At 45.0% G+C, this 17,667-nt stretch overlaps 2 protein-coding genes across 6 annotated transcripts in view; one reads left to right on the plus strand and one right to left on the minus strand.

Annotated features, from left to right (window-relative positions):
- Positions 1–2,342, minus strand: part of LRRC9 (leucine rich repeat containing 9) — a 63,254-nt gene extending 60,912 nt beyond the window's left edge. For 2 of the 3 annotated variants that reach the window (XM_032948183.2, XM_032948181.2), the window contains exons 1-2: positions 2,215–2,342; positions 1,159–1,291 (exon numbers count right to left, since the gene is read on the minus strand). In XM_032948183.2, the coding sequence (XP_032804074.2) occupies positions 1,159–1,182 (24 nt within the window). In that variant the 5' untranslated portion in view covers positions 1,183–1,291; positions 2,215–2,342. The other variant, XM_032948182.2, reaches the window with a different exon arrangement.
- Positions 2,343–8,585: 6,243 nt separating this feature from the next.
- LOC116939593 (uncharacterized) overlaps positions 8,586–17,667 on the plus strand; it is a 40,090-nt gene continuing 31,008 nt past the window's right edge. Inside the window, exons 1-2 of one of the 3 annotated variants that reach the window (XM_076063200.1) lie at positions 8,586–8,696; positions 9,228–9,487. In XM_076063200.1, coding sequence (XP_075919315.1) covers positions 9,292–9,487 — 196 coding nt within the window. In that variant the 5' untranslated portion in view covers positions 8,586–8,696; positions 9,228–9,291. Of the gene's footprint in view, positions 9,488–17,667 lie in introns of all 3 variants that reach the window. The other 2 variants (XM_076063199.1, XM_076063198.1) reach the window with 2 other exon arrangements.

The raw sequence follows: 17,667 nt of genomic DNA on the forward strand, positions 1-17,667 counted from the left end.
TAAAAAGCAAAGGATCAATATACATGAAAGAGAAACATACAATCGTCAGCAGTGTTTTTCTTTGTCAGGATGTATTGATTCCTGAAGTTTATCAACTTCTAAAGTACACTCGAGCTGCAAGTAAAAGTGGAATTCCTTAATCTGTTTACACACTTTTAAGACCTGCTGTGCTCTCAAGCTGAAATGTATGGTCCACACTCTATAAAGGAGCTGTTCCCCTCACTCTCATTGAAGGCAACCGAGCAGTCAATCTCCATGTAACTTGCTGGAGTTTAATTTCGATTTAAAGCTTTCGTGACTGCAAGGATTCATCTTCTTTGGTTATTTCGGTAAAGTCACGTAGAATCAGAATAAAATAATAAAATAACACAATAAAATTCTCACGACGTTTCGGCCACAACGCAAGCGGGCGTCTTCAGGTGAAAGGAACAGACCTGTCGGGACGACAGAGCTTCAATGAACGATGTTAAGATTCGTAGCGACTTTTAAGCTGGTTGGGAGAAGTGAGGCACCTTGACAAAGGGGTTGACATATCAAATAGCTGAGGGATTAGCTTGTGACTGGTCACAGAAATGGCTATGTTAAAGTCAAAACCTACACATCCACAGAGCTTCAATGAACGCTGTTAAGATTCGCGACCAGTCACAAGCTAATCCCTTAGCTATTTCAATGCTAAATTACTAGTTGCATCTGTGGATATGTAGGTTTTGACTTTAACATAGCCATTTCCGTGACCAGTCACAAGCTAATCCCTCAGCTATTTGATATGTAAACTCCCTTTGTCAAGGTGCCTCACTTCTCCCAACCAGCTTAAAAGTCGCTACGAATCTTAACATCGTTCATTGAAGCTCTGTCGTCCCGACAGGTCTGTTCCTTTCACCTGAAGACGGCCGTTTGCGTTGTGGCCGAAACATCGTGAGCATTTTATTGTGTTATTTTATTATTTTATTCTCATTCTACGTGACTTTGCTGGAGTTTGCTAGTTTTCAAAGCCAATGAAATAAAGTATTCTGCAAAAAACAATATCTGACTGCATTTATCTGTGTCCAGGTTTTCCACCATTAATCAATTTCCATTAGCAGAGTAAAGCTCATTTCCATGCTCCTCAGATATGATTCTTATAAATATAGAAAGTAGCTCAAAAATAGAAAACATTACCAGCTCCCTGATGATGTCTTCCATTGCAGCGTAGTTTTGGCTATCTGCTCACACGTGTGCTTGAGCTTCAGTAAAGCACATGGATGCAACAGCCGACAATTAAATTCCTCTATTCAACAGATAGCACGGACATCTGAGGAAAAAAAAATGTGAGGGAAATTTTGTAAGTACAGTACGGCCTCAATTGTACATAGGCTTCCTTTGTTTTGGTTAAATTCGCGTTTCGCAAGCGCATTGTTTTACGAGACACAACACTGATGCTCAAAACGACTTGTTCCGCAGTCAGCCTTAAAATAATACGTATTTAACACACGCAAAACGAATCGGTCTTACGGGTCAGGCGTTCCGTGATAACACCATGACATCCACGATAGACTCCGCTACCCCTGGTGCAATTATCTGGCTCAACCACTTCGATGTAAAATTATTACCCTTGCTAGGCATCAACATTAGCCATACGAATGAAGAAGAAGGAGAAGAGAGATACCCACGCATTGACGCTTTGTAACACGCATTGGGGGTGACCTTTAGCGTAGTCACTCGAGCGCTATCAATCAGGAACTCAGTAGTCTATTAATTAATAACGCTCGACGGTAACTTTGAAGTCTTTTTTTTATATCTCTCTCACGAAGCTGTAAACTCCCGCCATTCCTTTACCAATTAATGAATTCTCGTGATTCTAAGATGCACTCTTCCCCGCACTGTAGCTAGCGCAAACGTTCGAGTGGGTTGCGTCTTATAATCCCGACAGCAAACATTGCCTTCCTGAATAATATCGGCCGCTTCGGACTACTCGAGTAATATAAAGCGGCGCTTTCATAGCCGCCTATGATAAGAGACGCCGCTTATTCTTTAACTTTCAACAACGTTGGGCGATGCGTCCGTCGCCTCATCCTATCGTCTCCCGTGGGGCTCCGGGGCACGCGCGGCCGCATCGCCAGAGCGCATTCCGCCGAGGACTCTCACGTAATAATTCACGCGTTGTTCAAAACAGCAAAATACGTCAACAATAATAAGAACAACAACAACAACAATAATAACAATCGAGGTGTTTACTTTTGAATCGAGTGGTGGCCCCCGCGCGCGCTGGGCAACGGCGTCCTCGGTAACCAGGGCGCCATGTTGGTTGCTAGGGAGGACGTCACTCTGGGCGTCCCCCCCCGGTTGCTATGGTAGCCGTGGCCTCCATCGGAGTCACCGTCTCTGCGTCACGTGCGTGGTGACGATAACGCGAATGTGATTGGAGTCGTGACGGCATCGCTGTTTAGCCCTTTGCGACGTCATTGTTAGTTAAATTTGGAGGAGGTCTGGGCGTATTTGTCACCAAAATTGCGTGAAGCCTGAAAGAGGAAAACAAACATATCAAAGGCGACGTTTCGGGCAATGGCCCTTGTTGATTTATACAGGCGCTATAAAGAAGGGCCATTGACTGAAACGTCGCCTATTACCGATGTTTTCCTGTTACGGTCGCAGAGTGTTATTAATAAATGTGTTGCGTTTTTTTGGTGTTGTTCATTGTACTTATGCACCACTGCCAATGCAGTAGCAGCAGCACCAAATAGTTTATGGTGGGATAAGGGGCATTTAGAGTCTTGAGTGTCAATTCAGTTGCATTGATTCGCAGTGCAATGGATAAAATAGAACTGACATACGTGTAGGAAAGCATGGAGAGGTGCATCCCCGTGGATTAGAGAACATGCACAGTTCTGGGGCATAATTTTGACTGATTAAAACATTATTTGGCTCAGGCAGTACACGTGGCTTGGAGGGGTGATAGCCAATGGTGGTGGAGGAGAAGAAGAAATGAGTGACAGCCAAAAGAGGAAAAAATAAACCAAAGATGATGTCAACCCAGGAGATGGAGCGATTAAATCAGCTCGTGTGCGAGATGGATTGTTTCATTTCAAGCCTGTCAGAGTTGGCGACAGTTGGGGGAGAACTTCATCCAGGTGTAGATATGCCATGACTGGTGATGACGTGATAACCTGTTAAACGTTCGGCATAGCCGACCATGATGTGAACAAACAATTCTGTCCGATTGATTCAGACGACACGTTTTACAATATTGCTGGGGAGCTTGAGGCAACCAGCAGCAACGTAAATTTTAATTACAGTTCGTTTTCCACGAGAACAACCCTGTAACTATGATGGATATTTTAATCGTAAAATGGGTCAATTTGACCTTTAAGCAGGTAATTTTATCAACTTTTACACCTGAAAATGGTGCTTCAGTCCGTGTATTACCTTCCCATATATTGCATACTGTATTTTAAATATGAAATACCATTCGCATATACTGCCCAATCAATGTACTGTATACTGCATTTCAAATGTTTCCATTTTTCCTGAAATTGAAAGTTTTGTTTACATTATTGCCTCTACCACATCAATGGGAACTTTCCACCACTGGCTCTGGGCTGACAACAGAAAATACCACTGTCCCATTGCTCATTTTAGCAGTGATATAACGATTGAAATTGTTGGTTATTCTTCATTGGCACCTCAGTCTACTCATCAGATTGTATTTTACCTGGCAGCCAACAGGTGATTGAGGGTGCCTTGGTTTATTGTGCTGGTGTTATTCTACTCTAGCCTGGGTTGTGTGCATATGGGCAGCAATTTCTGTAAATCCCTTCAAAGCAGACGTCCTCATCCTTCAGCACCAGTGTATCAGTTTTTCAAGTCTGCCAAATATTCCCACTTTTTCAAGTTCATGATACGTACTGACACACTTGTTATTGTTACTTTGAACACCAAGAAAGCCGGACGGTTTGAGGTTCTGGGTGTGTTATGCCTTGGGTTGAATAATCCCAATGTTCACCTGGTTTCCTCCCATCGCCAGCAACCTATAAACTAAACTAAAACATTTTTTTTATTTTACCAGGTAAGGCCACTGAGCTATATAGCTCTTTATCAAAAGCAAATCATAGCTCAACGAAGTGGCGTATGATGTGTACATTTATAGCAGCCAAATACGTGAATTGCATTTTTCTAAATGTGAAGAGAAAACTGGAGGACCTGGATAAAAAAAAAATCCACGCGACCACGGGGAGAACATGCAAACTCCAAATATACAGACGTCAGGGTTGGGGTCGAACCCCTGACCTCATGTATACCAGGCGAAGTAGTTAACATCTTGTCACCCAGCACCCTCACTCTCTTCCTCATCAATCATTTCCAGTGGAAACAGACTTTGGTGGCACTTAGACTATAAAATTAAGACTTGGCTTGTTTGGTGACACTCGTGCCATGGTGATGTACTGCATAGTGTGAGAATAAATTGTCAACACAACTGCCGGTTCATGCCAGGTCACACATGGGCCATGCACATAGATTTTATATACTGTATGTAATATAGAACAATAACTCATACACGTCTAAATAAGCATAGCTGGTTCTGTGCACCGCCAGGCTTGCGAGGAAAAATACAATTTGGTTTCATATCTACCAATGTTCATAATCCAATCTAGCCAGTAAGCACTGGCGGTTTGTACGACTCGCATCAAAATGTCGTGAGTTCAAATCTGAGTCGGTAATTGACTCAGCCCAACGTCACACATAATTTATCATGTTTATCCCTTTAGCAATTAATTTCTGAATAGGCACATGGATATTTGTAACATCATACCTACAGTAGTGTTATACTATTGAGGGCAAGTTTGCGAATGTGGAATCTGTACTATGGCATTAATGGCAATGTAATGGTTCACACGTATACAGAGCTATAGTGTCTCTAAAAGGTACAGTATTTCTATTGCTTTGAATCACTGAGCACAGTTTCCATGCTTCATGTGTATTCAGCCCGTGGCATTTAAAGTATTCCTCAGTGGCCAGCTGGTATGCGTGCTATTAAAAATAAAGTACAGTCAGAAATTATTGCTTATGTAAAAAAAATGTTTTAAGGGCAGGCCCTGTGTTGTGCGCTAAATTATTTGATTTGCTGTTGTAGCTTTTTACGTGCCATTACTCGTCGTAGCTTTTCGACTGGCAGTTGTAAATATATTGTACGTGTGTATGCATTCTTTTGTAGACACATGAAGGGCAAAGGTCGCAAGGCCTTTTGTTTGACAGCCACGCTGGGCAGGCAGCGTTTGCGATCCTCTTCAACAACAGCCATTTTTGGTTAAGAATGCTGTTTTAAAAAAAAAGAAGCCATATGGTGTGTAAGTGGAAGATTGTTACCGGTATTAAGTCTCCATTTTGGTGAACATTAAAAAATATGAGACCATGAAAGGATTGCCTAGTGTCATCATTATAAATGCGTTGTCCATACCATTGCTTTGTTGCTTATTTTGAGTAAACGAGTGGGTGAGGTATAAATGTAGACAAAAAAATATTTTTACACTGTACCGTAATCAAATCAGAGTCATAAGCCACAGTGTCAATCTGATGCAACGTGAAATGTGGTGGTCCCCTTTCCCATTGCGGCCCTAAGCCCGCGGTAAAAAAAAATTCCACATTCCTATGGCGGGGGGAGGTAAGCAGCAAGGGAGTTGAGTAACGTGAATAATGTGCAGCATATACTGCATGCATTGGTACTGGTTATATCCCATTTGTACTACTGGCATCCATCCAGTCACAGGGGAATAATGTGTGTGCCAAAGCAATGAGCCAGCTCTACTGAGGCCGTGTACCTGAATCACAATTGCTTATCAAACATAAAGCCAAATGTTATTTTATTTAGTCAGTTTGATGGCTTCCGTTTGGTCATCAAGATTATATAGGTATATAACCCATCCTTCAAATATGTTTAGCAATCAGTTTGGTTCGGCCAATACACAATATTTATACAATATTCAGCTCAAATACACATAAAACGACCTATCTTTAAGCACAGCTGAAATTAGCACTGCAAAGTGTAATATAGACCCTTGAAGAATGTGGGAGATTTGTGGTTTAAGATCGAGGTTGTTCCAAAATGAAACGTGTGGTTCTGGTGTGACACAATACACCGTTTTTGGTATAAATCGCTATCCAAGCAGATTTACAGCATCCCTCCCAAGGTTGCAAATTCCCATGCAGCCGCTGTTTTCAGCTGCAAACTCAGTTCTTTCACACTGCAGAATTAAACTTGGAACAAAAACGTCAATTCTGCACTGCACTCTTTGCGATAAAGTATATCTGCTGCAACTCTGGAAAGGTGTGGTCTGGGATGCTATACTCACAGTACAGGCGTCTCACTTAACGCGTGTTCTTTCTAGAATTTGCGATGACGGGCACCAATTTGTTCACAAAGCGAGCAAATGTTCTTATAGTGAACATTTGAGAAAACGACGATCGTTTAACGAGTGTTTCGCTTAACGGGCAATTTTCGCGGAACGTATCTCACTTGTTAAACGAGACACGCCTGTATTACTGTAAATACTTTAATTTATCATTTTAAAAAAAAAACCTTTTTAGAACAACACATGGCGAGATGGATGTGGCTGGGAGCAGCGTTCTGGACCGGTCCTGCTGAGATTAATCACTGATTATATTATCAGTTACATTGGATACGTATTTGACCTTACACGATGACGTATTGGTACATTCCTATGGGAATTCCTATGGGAATGTACCGAGTTAAGCTACATACGTAATCGATTACTGTACAACAAAGCCCTTCGCGTCCCCTGTCCCTGCATTTTTTTAAAAATAAACCAGAGAATGAGCATGTTTTTGACGGGGAATGTGACGAGTTTGCTTTGGGAGAATGACCGTGCAAACTTCGGTGCAATAATTTCCTGTAAACGTCTGCAGTGGCGTCAAATTCTACGGAATTGCCGTGTTGGTATGGCCACACTGGCTTGCCTTGCTCGCCGGTGCAGACCTATATTTGGTCACGGTCAAGCCTAGGCGGGAATCTCCCTCCCCTACCTCATCCTTGACTTCACATCTCACGAGCATATGCGCGCGCACGTACAACACAGACAATTTGTGAAAATGTTTTCTCCTACAATTTGTGAAAATTGTCTGTGGAATCCCGCGACACCTTGTGAAAACCACTACGAACCCTCGATGTTCGAATGACCTCTCGGAAACGGTGGCTGCCGCTGCCCCCGGTGATGTTGCGACGCGAGTTCGATCATTGCGGGCTTGAGTTGGGGGGTGGGGAGGTCATTTACCCCTCAACTTTTGTACAAGCGGTGGTTGTGGTGTGGGGGTGGCGATCCACTTCGCTGCATGTGCCAACCCATTAAGGGTAACATAAATGACGTCACGCACCTGGGGGGGGGGGTCAGATATTTGTGACGATGTTTGACGAGGGGGGGGGGGGGTGAGAAATGTGACGTCACATTAAAATGCGCAACTTTAAATAAATACAGACAACACGTTCTACTTAATTAAATAGACTTTTTGATAAATGTTTTCTCCTACAACATCAGAGTGCAGCGCCACATTAAATACGCACTTACAATTACAATAGTTTAAAGCGATTTGAAGCATGTTTTATTTTGGGGGGGGACGGGGCGGGCAGAGCTTTATGACGTCATATTTGAGGGGGGGGGGCTGACTTTTTGTGACGCCGTGTGACGAAGGGGGGGGGGGTCAAAAATCGTCCAAAATCGCGTGACGTCATTTATGGACGACCCCTAAATATCCTTCGTGGTGCCACCCCTCCGAGCGTAATTGCCTTTCCCCACCCCCCCCTTCCCCTCGAGAATCCCACCTCAAACTCGCTCCCGGATGATGCGATGTGGCATTGCAGCTGGCTTGATGTTCCGCTGGAGGGTGGGGGGGGGGTCTCGCGTGTCTCTGTGCGTGTGGCCTTCAGAGGCGCTCGCTAACAGCACTTGCCCCTACAGTCTGTTAAGGCTACACGGTTGGATCTGTCTCTTTTTTAATCAGGGGCCGTCCATAAATGACGTCACGCACCTGGGGTGAGGGGGGTTCAGACATTTGTGACGATGTGTGACGAGGGGGGGGGGGGTGAGAAATGTGACGTCACATCAAAATGCGCAACTTTAAATAAATGTAGACAACACGTTCTATTTAATTAAATAGACTTTTTGATAAATGTTTTCTCCTACAACATCAGAGTGCAGCGCCACATTAATTACGCACTTACAATGACAATAGTTTAAAGCGATTTGAAGCATGTTTTCTTTTGGGGGGGGGGGCAGAGCTTTGTGACGTCATATTTGAGGGGGGGGGGTCTGACTTTTTGTGACGCCGTGTGACGAAGGGGGGGGGGGTGTGTAAAAAATCGTCCAAAATCGCGTGACGTCATTTATGGACGGCCCCTTAGCACTTGCCCCAAAAAGTCTGTTTAAGGCTTCAAGCGAGATCGTTGTCGTTTAACCCCACCTACCCCTTCCAACTCGTGCGCCGTGCCTGCCTGCCTTCACAGGTGCTCGCTAACAGCACTTGCCGCCAAGAAGTCTGTCAATGCTATAGAGAGGGGGGTGGTGGTGGTGGTGGGGGGTGGTGGGAAGCGTTGTCTTTGTGCGCAAGTGCAGCCCTGCCTTGCCGCCTCCACGTCATCTATGCGCAAGAACCTCGCCCTGTTTGCGGCACGAGTCGTGGCTGTTTGGGAGCGGTCGTTTAAGCAGAGCCCCGTAATAGTATTATTATTACCACTACTACTACTACAGGCATTGTGTGTGTGTGTGGCAGTGAACCTACACCCCACACCACCTCCCCTCCACGCAGCCCAGGCAATTGCAGACAAACTCGATGCAAAGGGAGAACGAAGCGCAATGATCCGGAGCGTGGCCAATTGACGCCGCACAACAAGGAGCGCAGTGCGTGGTGACGTTAGCGTGTGCGGCATTCGCTACATTTACCACCCCCCACGCTCGCCGGGCGGGCTGACTCCGCTCACATTGGAGGCAGCTGCAAGCAGGGGCACGGGGGGCAATTCGGCGTGGCAGGCAATTCCGCAGTCAGCAGCGGCAGTCGCTTTCGCTCACGAGCGGCCGCAGTTATTTCCTCATAGGCTGCAGCTAAGGAAGCGGGCAAAGACTTGCTGTGGGTGGGGGATACAGTGTACACAAGAGGAAGGTCTAATTCATACACATTGGTTGCGGGGAGTTGGGGTGAGGGGGAGTTAACGTTGTGTTGAATATTTGTCGTGTGTGAATGTGAAGGTGGTGGTGGAGAGAGAGTTGTGTTTTTTGGCACGCACCAACTCATTGGCTGGAGGCAACGACAATGGAGCAGCATCAGCAGCAGCAGCAAGTCAGTAGGGAAGCTGTGGCCGATGTAGGCATAGAGTCTGGACAACAACATCATCATCAGGAGCAGCATCATCAGCAGCAGGAGCAGCATCATCAGCAGTGGCAGCAGCAGCAGAGCGATTGGGACTCCTTCGGTCCTGATTCCCGTGGCAACGCGACTCTGCTTGGCCGTGAGTTGTTTCAAAAGAGGCGACTCGTCTCAATGTTGTGGTGTAATCGCCATCGAATGCCCTGTAAAAGGGTCTGCAGTATTTCTGAAGAGTATATAAACAATGCAACATTAACTGTACTGTGTGTGTGTGTGTTTAGAAAAGACAAAATGTAAGCGGTGTGGGTATAAGTGTTGAGAAACGTTGGTATTTGAGATGAGGTATAATGCGAACGAGAGGTGACGGATGGGATAGCAATAATAAGCTACAACATTGTAAAATCGAGTATCAAATCTAATTGATTCGGAGCTTAATACAATGCGAACCCAATACCTGACAACTTCATGCGGTTTGCTATCGTGTAAAACCTCACTCGGAAGTATGTTGTAATATTTAAAGAATAACGTGAATTGGGGAAATGAAAGCATAGAGTTCGGTAACGCGATTAGTCCTGGTTAAACAATGGCCCCATAGCGAGGGTATGTGGGCACTTGAAAATCGGCACACATTGCCAACTGCGCGAGGTTGTACAGGCCCCGTCTGGGATTGAGAGTGGGACACATCGTTTTGCATAATCAGACGATGCACGTGCCCTTGAAGCGTGTCATTATGAGGAGGGATGGGCTTTGATCAATCTGGCGAGAATGCTTGCTGAACGGGTAAGGTTTAATATAAATGAATACGTCAATGTCAACTGTTGATGATACTTATCTCTTAGATTATTTGGAGTTTAGTTTATATTCCAAACCTGCATATTCAGATCGAGACTCTGTCTGTGTAACAATACAATTTATGTGGTGTTATTAAACTAAACAAGATATTTATTATTTTATTTTTTAACCAGGTAAGGCCCACTGAACAGCATCACTCGTTTTCAGAAGCCACCTGGCCACAAATGACAGCTCAACGAATTGTGGCTTATCACGTGGAAATTTATCGCAGCCAAATAATCTCAAAGCATGTTTTTTTAAATGTTGAGAACAAAACCGGAGGACGCGGAGAAAAATCCACGAACATACAAACTCGCAATGACACAAGCGTCTAAATATGTATTATTTATGTTTAGGCAGCGTTGCCTCCGTTTATATTGCATGGCAGCAGGCACAGCAGATGCTGTGGTGATGGTCACATTCCGAAATTACATCCTGTGTGTTTACTTTGGTTGTGGCCAGCCGGTCATTCATCAGCCCTGAGCCCTTGTGATGGTCGGGCGTGATGGGGATATAATTGACTAGTATATGATGGTTTGAGGTGGAATTTGATGGAATATGATGGGACGTGGTCTGGGTGTTGCATGATATGAAGAGCAGAGATGGTTACGATCGACTGTTATGAGATGTGATGGTGGTGATAGGTTATGACAAATTGCAATGGGAAAATATGTTACGTGATGGATTATAAAGGTGGTGATGGTATATGGGTCGTGATGGAATGTGGAGTGATGGCGTGTAATTTATGGCGGGGAGGGTTGCAGAGATGTGATGCCATAAACAAGATTGTTGGTGATATGATAGGATAAGATTGAGCACACTTTTATATATAAGTTGTTCATGAGTAATATGCGGTGATGCATGGTGGAATGAGATGGGATGTGAATATGTGTGGGCTGTCAGGTGATATTGTTTGCAGTGATGTTGTTTGGATGATAGAATAGCAGTGGAGTGGCAATCTGATTATTTCATACAGTATTAGGTGTTAGTGGTGTGATGTGATCGGATAATTCGGGGATAAGATTAGGTGTAATGAAGTGTGAAGTGCTCTAATATTTTCTGATTGTTGGCAAACCTTGCTGGATATTGATGGCAGGTGAATGGGTGAGATTCACACTGTAGGGAGCTGGGAGTAGCATAGATTTGTGGTTATTTTCGTGGCAGTTATGCGGATGTGAAAAGGAATGCAGTTGTGATGTAAATGAGAGTTGATGAGAAGTAGGGAGCAGCATTTTGTTTGTAGCAGAACCAAATGATCTGGCCCAGTGGTGCTTTGGCAGAACACTTGACCCACAATCAGAAGGTTTGGTGTTCAAATTGTGGATGGTAGTCAACGAAGCCCATTATCGCCACCAACTTTGGCATCGGTAAAGTGAATATCACGTGATTGTAAGTCAACAGTGGTTGTCTCTTGGATAAACTAGTTCCCACCACATAAATGCGCAATTTCCACCACTGGTTGCAGGCCGCCAACAGAGATGACCATTGCTCTGTGCTCGTATTCGGAGGGAGATGCTAGCTTGTTTACTTGAACGAGATTGTGGTGGCGAGACTTAGATGGTTTGGGCCATGTGCTGAGAAGAGACGAGAAGCATTGCGTTTAGAGATGTTGCCGGTGCTGGACAGATGAGTAGAGGGAGACCGAGGGTGAAAAATAAGTGAATAACTCGGTGGGCTTTTCCAGGTAGGGTGGGGATTGTTTAGTGTTTTCTCTCTGTGTTTGGGTAATTTGTGTTCCTTTCTTGTACTTTGCGCTCCTATCGTGTTTTTATGTTGTCGTAACGTTTTTACCCAGCCCGATTGGACATCTGTGAAAAAATCTGATTCTGCTCGATGTGGTGGCACGAGATATGAGGATATGGATGTGACGAGAGAAGAGACACAATAGATGCACACGCCAAAGAAAATTAGAGCACAGCCGTCCACGTAAAATAATTGGACTTGTTGGCAGAAGAACAACGGCAAGATGGTGGCTGCAATGGGCTAGATTAGATAGCCAGATTCACAGCTGTGGTGGGGAGGGAGTGGCACTCTGTTGTGTTGGCTGTTCGTGCGGCCGTGGTAGAGAATATGGTGGCGCGATGTAGTTGGTAGTGATGGTAGTGAGTGTGTAGGGTTTTTGTTGATGGTCTCAAGGACAATACTTGCTGATCTCGTCAAGGAGCGTAAACCATCATGCAAATTCCGGTCACCCTCGCAGTAGATTTTGGCTTCCCATCGAACAAATATTGTTTACACTATCGCGCGCTTTCAGATGTGCTTCTGGGACCGTCTGGAATGCTCTTCCTTCAGATATTAGGAAGCCGCTGGAGCGATGCACTTTTTTAAGTCTAGATTGAAAACTAATTTGTTTAGAACTGTTTTTGTGTTAGGTTTTGTTGCCAGCCCCCCGCCCCTCCCACCCCGCACCTCCGCATTAGCACGTTTGGCAACGTAGGGTGCGAAAGAAGTTCAACTCGTGCGTGCATGCCATGCGTACAGAACGTGCGACACCAAACGCGTGGTACGTTCGAGCGCCCTCTGCTGGAGCCGGCGTGCTTCCGACCCGACCTCGCCGCCACTGCGTCAACATTGTCGCGGCGGCGCGCGCGTTGCACGGCCAGGGGTGGGTCTTTATTTATGACCGCTGCTGCTGCCATGGCAGGCTCAAGTTCAGTCGGTCAATTCATTGTGGCCACGAAGCTGACTTTCGTTGATTTTTGGAAGTTCGGTGTAGCGCGCGGCAGTTTGAATCGCTTAAAAACCGTGTCCGCCCGGCCCCTTTTTGTGTCAAGCCACCTTTTTTGCTTGGATGGGGCACGTGACTTGAACCACACCGGTCAGTGTGTGAGGCGTCGGAGCCATCGTACGTGTAGTTCAACATCGGATGTTTCTGCTTTGGCCCGTCATTGACAAAGGATCCCGCAGTGACCCAGAACGCCCGTCACGCCTGGTGGCCCTCCCATCGGAGCACTATCCAGGCTCTGCCCCTGCTTAGCTCCGACATAGGGATGAGATTGGCCGCGTTCCGTATGATTGGGTCAAAGGTCAAAATGATTGCTTTGGAAATAAGAAAACCAGGTGGGGATTTGCTGAGACGGTAGATGTGTGTACGGTACTGTGTTTCCTAAAGGGGAGACAATATACAACGTAGAATACACGTAGGCTTTCGCGACCAATATCCATAATACAGTGTTTTTTTGGGTTAGATCGTCTGAATATATAAACGTGTCGTTAAACCGGAGGTTTCCTCCACAAATCTGGTTGTCGCCTGATGAAGCTAGTTGTAATTCCTGGCGAAACGTCGTACTCAGATTGTAAATGTTGTGGCTTTGTTCTCCAACACACCGGTATGCTGTACTAGTGACGAATTGGCCACGTTCTGTTTGCGTGACAAACCTTATTAATTGGCTGCATCGGGTGGTGGCGGATTTAACGACACGTTTATATATTTAAGTGATCTAACCCAAAAAACCTGTAATATGGAAAGTAGAATACCTCAACTCCACAAGTGACATGTCTGAACATTGATTGTTGTGCGTGGAGTCAAGACGATTCATCCACTACCCCCTTTAAACTTGGTGGCATTGCCTCCCGAAGGCGGGAAACCCCCCACCAACCACATCGAGTGTGTACAGAAGCGGCTAATGCTGTATACGCATTTCAATGCAGTATTACGAAGAGTTGACATCTATGGGACGTGGCCAAGTACATTAAAACATTTTTTTTAAATATACTGTTTATTGTTATACAATGTATTGTTGTAGAAGTTATTATGAAACAGACAAAACGTATCGCCCTCTTTTTATTACATCATATATTAAACAGTTTAAAAGTAACTATTTTTGTACTATTTTACAAGGTAAGGCCCACTGAGCTATGTAGCTCGTTTTCAGAAGCGACCTGGCCACAAATGATAGCTCAACGAAGTGGCTTATTTGTTTAATTTTATAGCAGCCAAATACTCTAAATGCGTGATGTTGATTCTCAATGTGTAGGGAAACACCGTAGGACCTGGAGAAAAATCCACTCGACCACAGCGAGAACATGGAAACTCCAAATAGGCAGGCCTCAGGGTTGGGATAGAACCCACGACCTCCAGCACACCGCCGTCAAAATGTAAAATTGTGTCATATCTATAACGTCGGTAAAATATACCTTTGTGAATCTGCTTCTGGATTATGGCCTCCCCACACAGTGTCAGTCATGTGGTTTGACCAAACATTACCATGCTGGCCACGATGCGTTTGTGAAGGCCAACAGTACCTCGATTATGGAGTGCCAGTTTTATACATCACTGATGTAGCCACGGCCAGGACTCTAACTCGGGTAACCTGATTCCACAGTGCATTGTGCTAACAACCGCCCACCCATTGGCTGCTTGTATAGTCCTCAATCGTTACAGTATTCTTATGAACCTGTTTGAAACAAGAATACGGAGGTATTTTCCAAGTTCACAGTAAACTTAATATAAAATGATTTCAAGTTGTAACATGTGCAGTATTCGTTCTCTCGAAGACAGAATGACTCAGAGGCACGAGGAGGAAACACAGACAAGTGGGAAGGGCAGACAGTGAGCTGGTGCCAAAAATTGCCCAAGATCTGTGGTCCCCTATATATGAAAAATTAATGAGTGTTTACAAGTGGAAGGAAAATTGCTATTTTGCGTTTTACAAGGTATGGCTCACTGAGCTGTATAGATCTTTTTTCAGAAGCGACCTGGCCACAAATGATAGCTCAACGGGGAGTGACTTATCACGTGGAAATTTATAGCAGCCAAATACTCTCAATGTATGTTCCTAAATGTGGAGGGAAAATAACAGAGCACCCGGAGAAAACCCACACGTGCGAGGGGGTAACACTATCCCATACAGACCGAACTGATGGTGGCCACATTTTTGTTGTACTGCCCTCTGACAAGCCAGATGAGAGTTTTAACATTATTTGCGCTATCCACCAAGCCTCGCTGCTACCTCCACAGTGCTGGATTGCAAAAGCACGCCACCTTGCTGTTTGTGCTTCGGTTATTGTCACGTGCTTGAGTGCATGTCTCACGCACGAGGGGGCTGGTTTCAGTACCGGACTCTTGGTTCCCATACAGTGCACGAGAGGTGCTCTTGGATTTGGGCTGGAAAGGAGGGGATTAAAGATAAGCAAAAAGCTTTCGCCCACACAAAGGCAGCCAGGCCAAATCGTGGCACTCGCACCCACTAATCCCCAATGTATTCCATCAAAATATCACTTAATGGAAGCGCTGTCATCTCTTGTACTGGCTGGTAAAAATCTGCGGATATTTTTGTCTGATTCCAAAGGGTTTTTGAGCTTGTGCCAGTGACTGAAATTTGTAGGATTATCTCTGAGCTCATCTCACCTCTGGTAGAGTGTGGCAGGCTGATGTGTTTGTGCATTGTGTGAGCATGTTAACATAATTACAAGGAGCTACTTGGTTTACTTGTATGTATGCTGAACTTCTTTTGCACTGTACGTAGCCAACCGTGCTAATCGGAGGTGCAGGGGATGAACAACAAACTAAACACAAAAGCGGTTTTAAAGAAATTAGTTTTCAATCTATATTTAAAAGTGCATAGCTCCAGTGGCTTTCTAATATCGGAAGGAAGAGCGTTCCAGTTGGCCGCAGAAGCGCATCCGAAAGTGTGCAATGGCTAGCCAAAAGCTGCTGCGAGGATGACCAGAGTTTGCATAATGGTTCATGTTACTTGACGAGATCAGCAAGGTAATGTGGTTCTTTTGTGGCAAGCACTTTGTGCGTAATGAGTGCGACCTTACAATGTATTCGTTAAGCAACCGAAAACCAATGCAGCTCAGCAGGCACTGGACGCATTGCATGCACACAGCATCCTCCTTGGCCCTCGTTGAGTGCTGTACAATTACAGCGAATCCACTGCTGAAAAATGACTCACCCTGGCAACGTTGGTCATGAGGGTTGTTTGACCGTACTTCACAACGCTGTTCAGTGCTAGTTGGTGGGAATAGGGGTGCAAATGACCAGTTCGGGTATTACAGTACAGGCAGTCTCCGATATACGAACGTCCAACTTACGAACATTAGTACTTACGAACGAACCACCATAAGATGTTATTATATTTCACCATTTGACCTGCGAATGTTCGGTCGTACTTACGAACCGTACCGCGGAACTATTTTGTTTGGCGGAGTGATCCTCCGTCAGATGTAATGAGTTCCAGCATCCCGGGTGATGCACGCCCCTTCCGACAAGCAAGCCAGCATAAAGATTCGAGGTAAGTGAAAATACAACAGATTTTTTTTATTTTCGTGTTACTTTATTTTTATTTGCTGCAGTATGTTTTTTTTTTACAGTATTACATGGAAATATACTATTTCTTCTAATGTATTAGTTTGGCAATGCTTCCCTTTGAACCATAACACATTTTATAATAATGACCTTGCGTACAATTTACCTGTTAAGTTCCGAGATACGAACAAATCGACTTGTGAACGGATCTCAGGAACGTAATTTACGTATTGTTACACAGTCTTGATCTGAACATGCAGGCTTGTAATATAAGTCGAGCACTGCTTGTACTTTCCGCAAGTGTTTACTGTTGCCAGGAATTGACCTCGCGTCCTCCAGCGTATAGTGCATTGCACCACCGTGCCACTGCTCTACCACCCCACCCACGTTTGGGGTAAAGCGCAGTCCTGCATTAACTTGCTCGCATCACTGCCTGTGGAATGGTCTCTGCTGGTGAGCCCCCCTCTCAGAGGATATTTTGGCCTACTTTTGCATGCGTTTGTAAGAGTCGCATTGATGGTACCGTATTGGGTTGGAATTTGTTTTATCCGGCATGGAGATCAGACCTTGTGATGATGTGGCAGAGCAAGTGTCTCACAATTCGATTTAAGAAACTCAGCCGGGAGTCGACTCGCAGTTTGGCACTCTTAATAAAATGAGAACAGTACCTGGTTGTGGGAAGTCAACATTGGTTGACTTGTCACCCAAGATCATGGGATTTTACCACCGACTTAGTTAGGGGCGGGGTGTGGCTTCCTATCTGTTGATGGGCCCTGAACCGCTGGTATAAAATCCACACTCCTTTGGCAGGGGTCATTTTACCCTTTTCGGTGGCCGGGCTTCATAGATGATGTAACTCGCGACAGACGGCAGCGGTCGATTTTGTATGCAAACCTAAGACGGCCGTCGATTTTTTTTTCGAAACCATGTTTGAGGCCTTAAAAGGGCACTTGCTAATGTGTCCACCCAGTCACCATTGACCTGCTCACAACACCGTCATATATCCTACCAATAATTACTTTTGACAGTGGAGTTGACGGTTTAAAGTCTAAAAAAGCTGTGGCACGGGTTGTGAATGTTAATGCTGTATTGGGCGTGGTGCCGTGCGTCTGTAATCCCATCTCTTTTGAGAAAGGGCTGATGGATTGCACAGATTCGTCATGTGCACGATACTTTTTGCGCATCATCCACTCGTGCACATGGGTAATTCCGTCTACTCCGGTTTTCTACCAAATTAA

The sequence above is a fragment of the Petromyzon marinus genome, chromosome 6 (genome assembly GCF_048934315.1).
Source record: "Petromyzon marinus isolate PM22_M1 ecotype Great Lakes invasive population chromosome 6, UKy_Petmar_22M1.pri1.0, whole genome shotgun sequence".
NCBI lineage: Eukaryota > Metazoa > Chordata > Hyperoartia > Petromyzontiformes > Petromyzontidae > Petromyzon > Petromyzon marinus.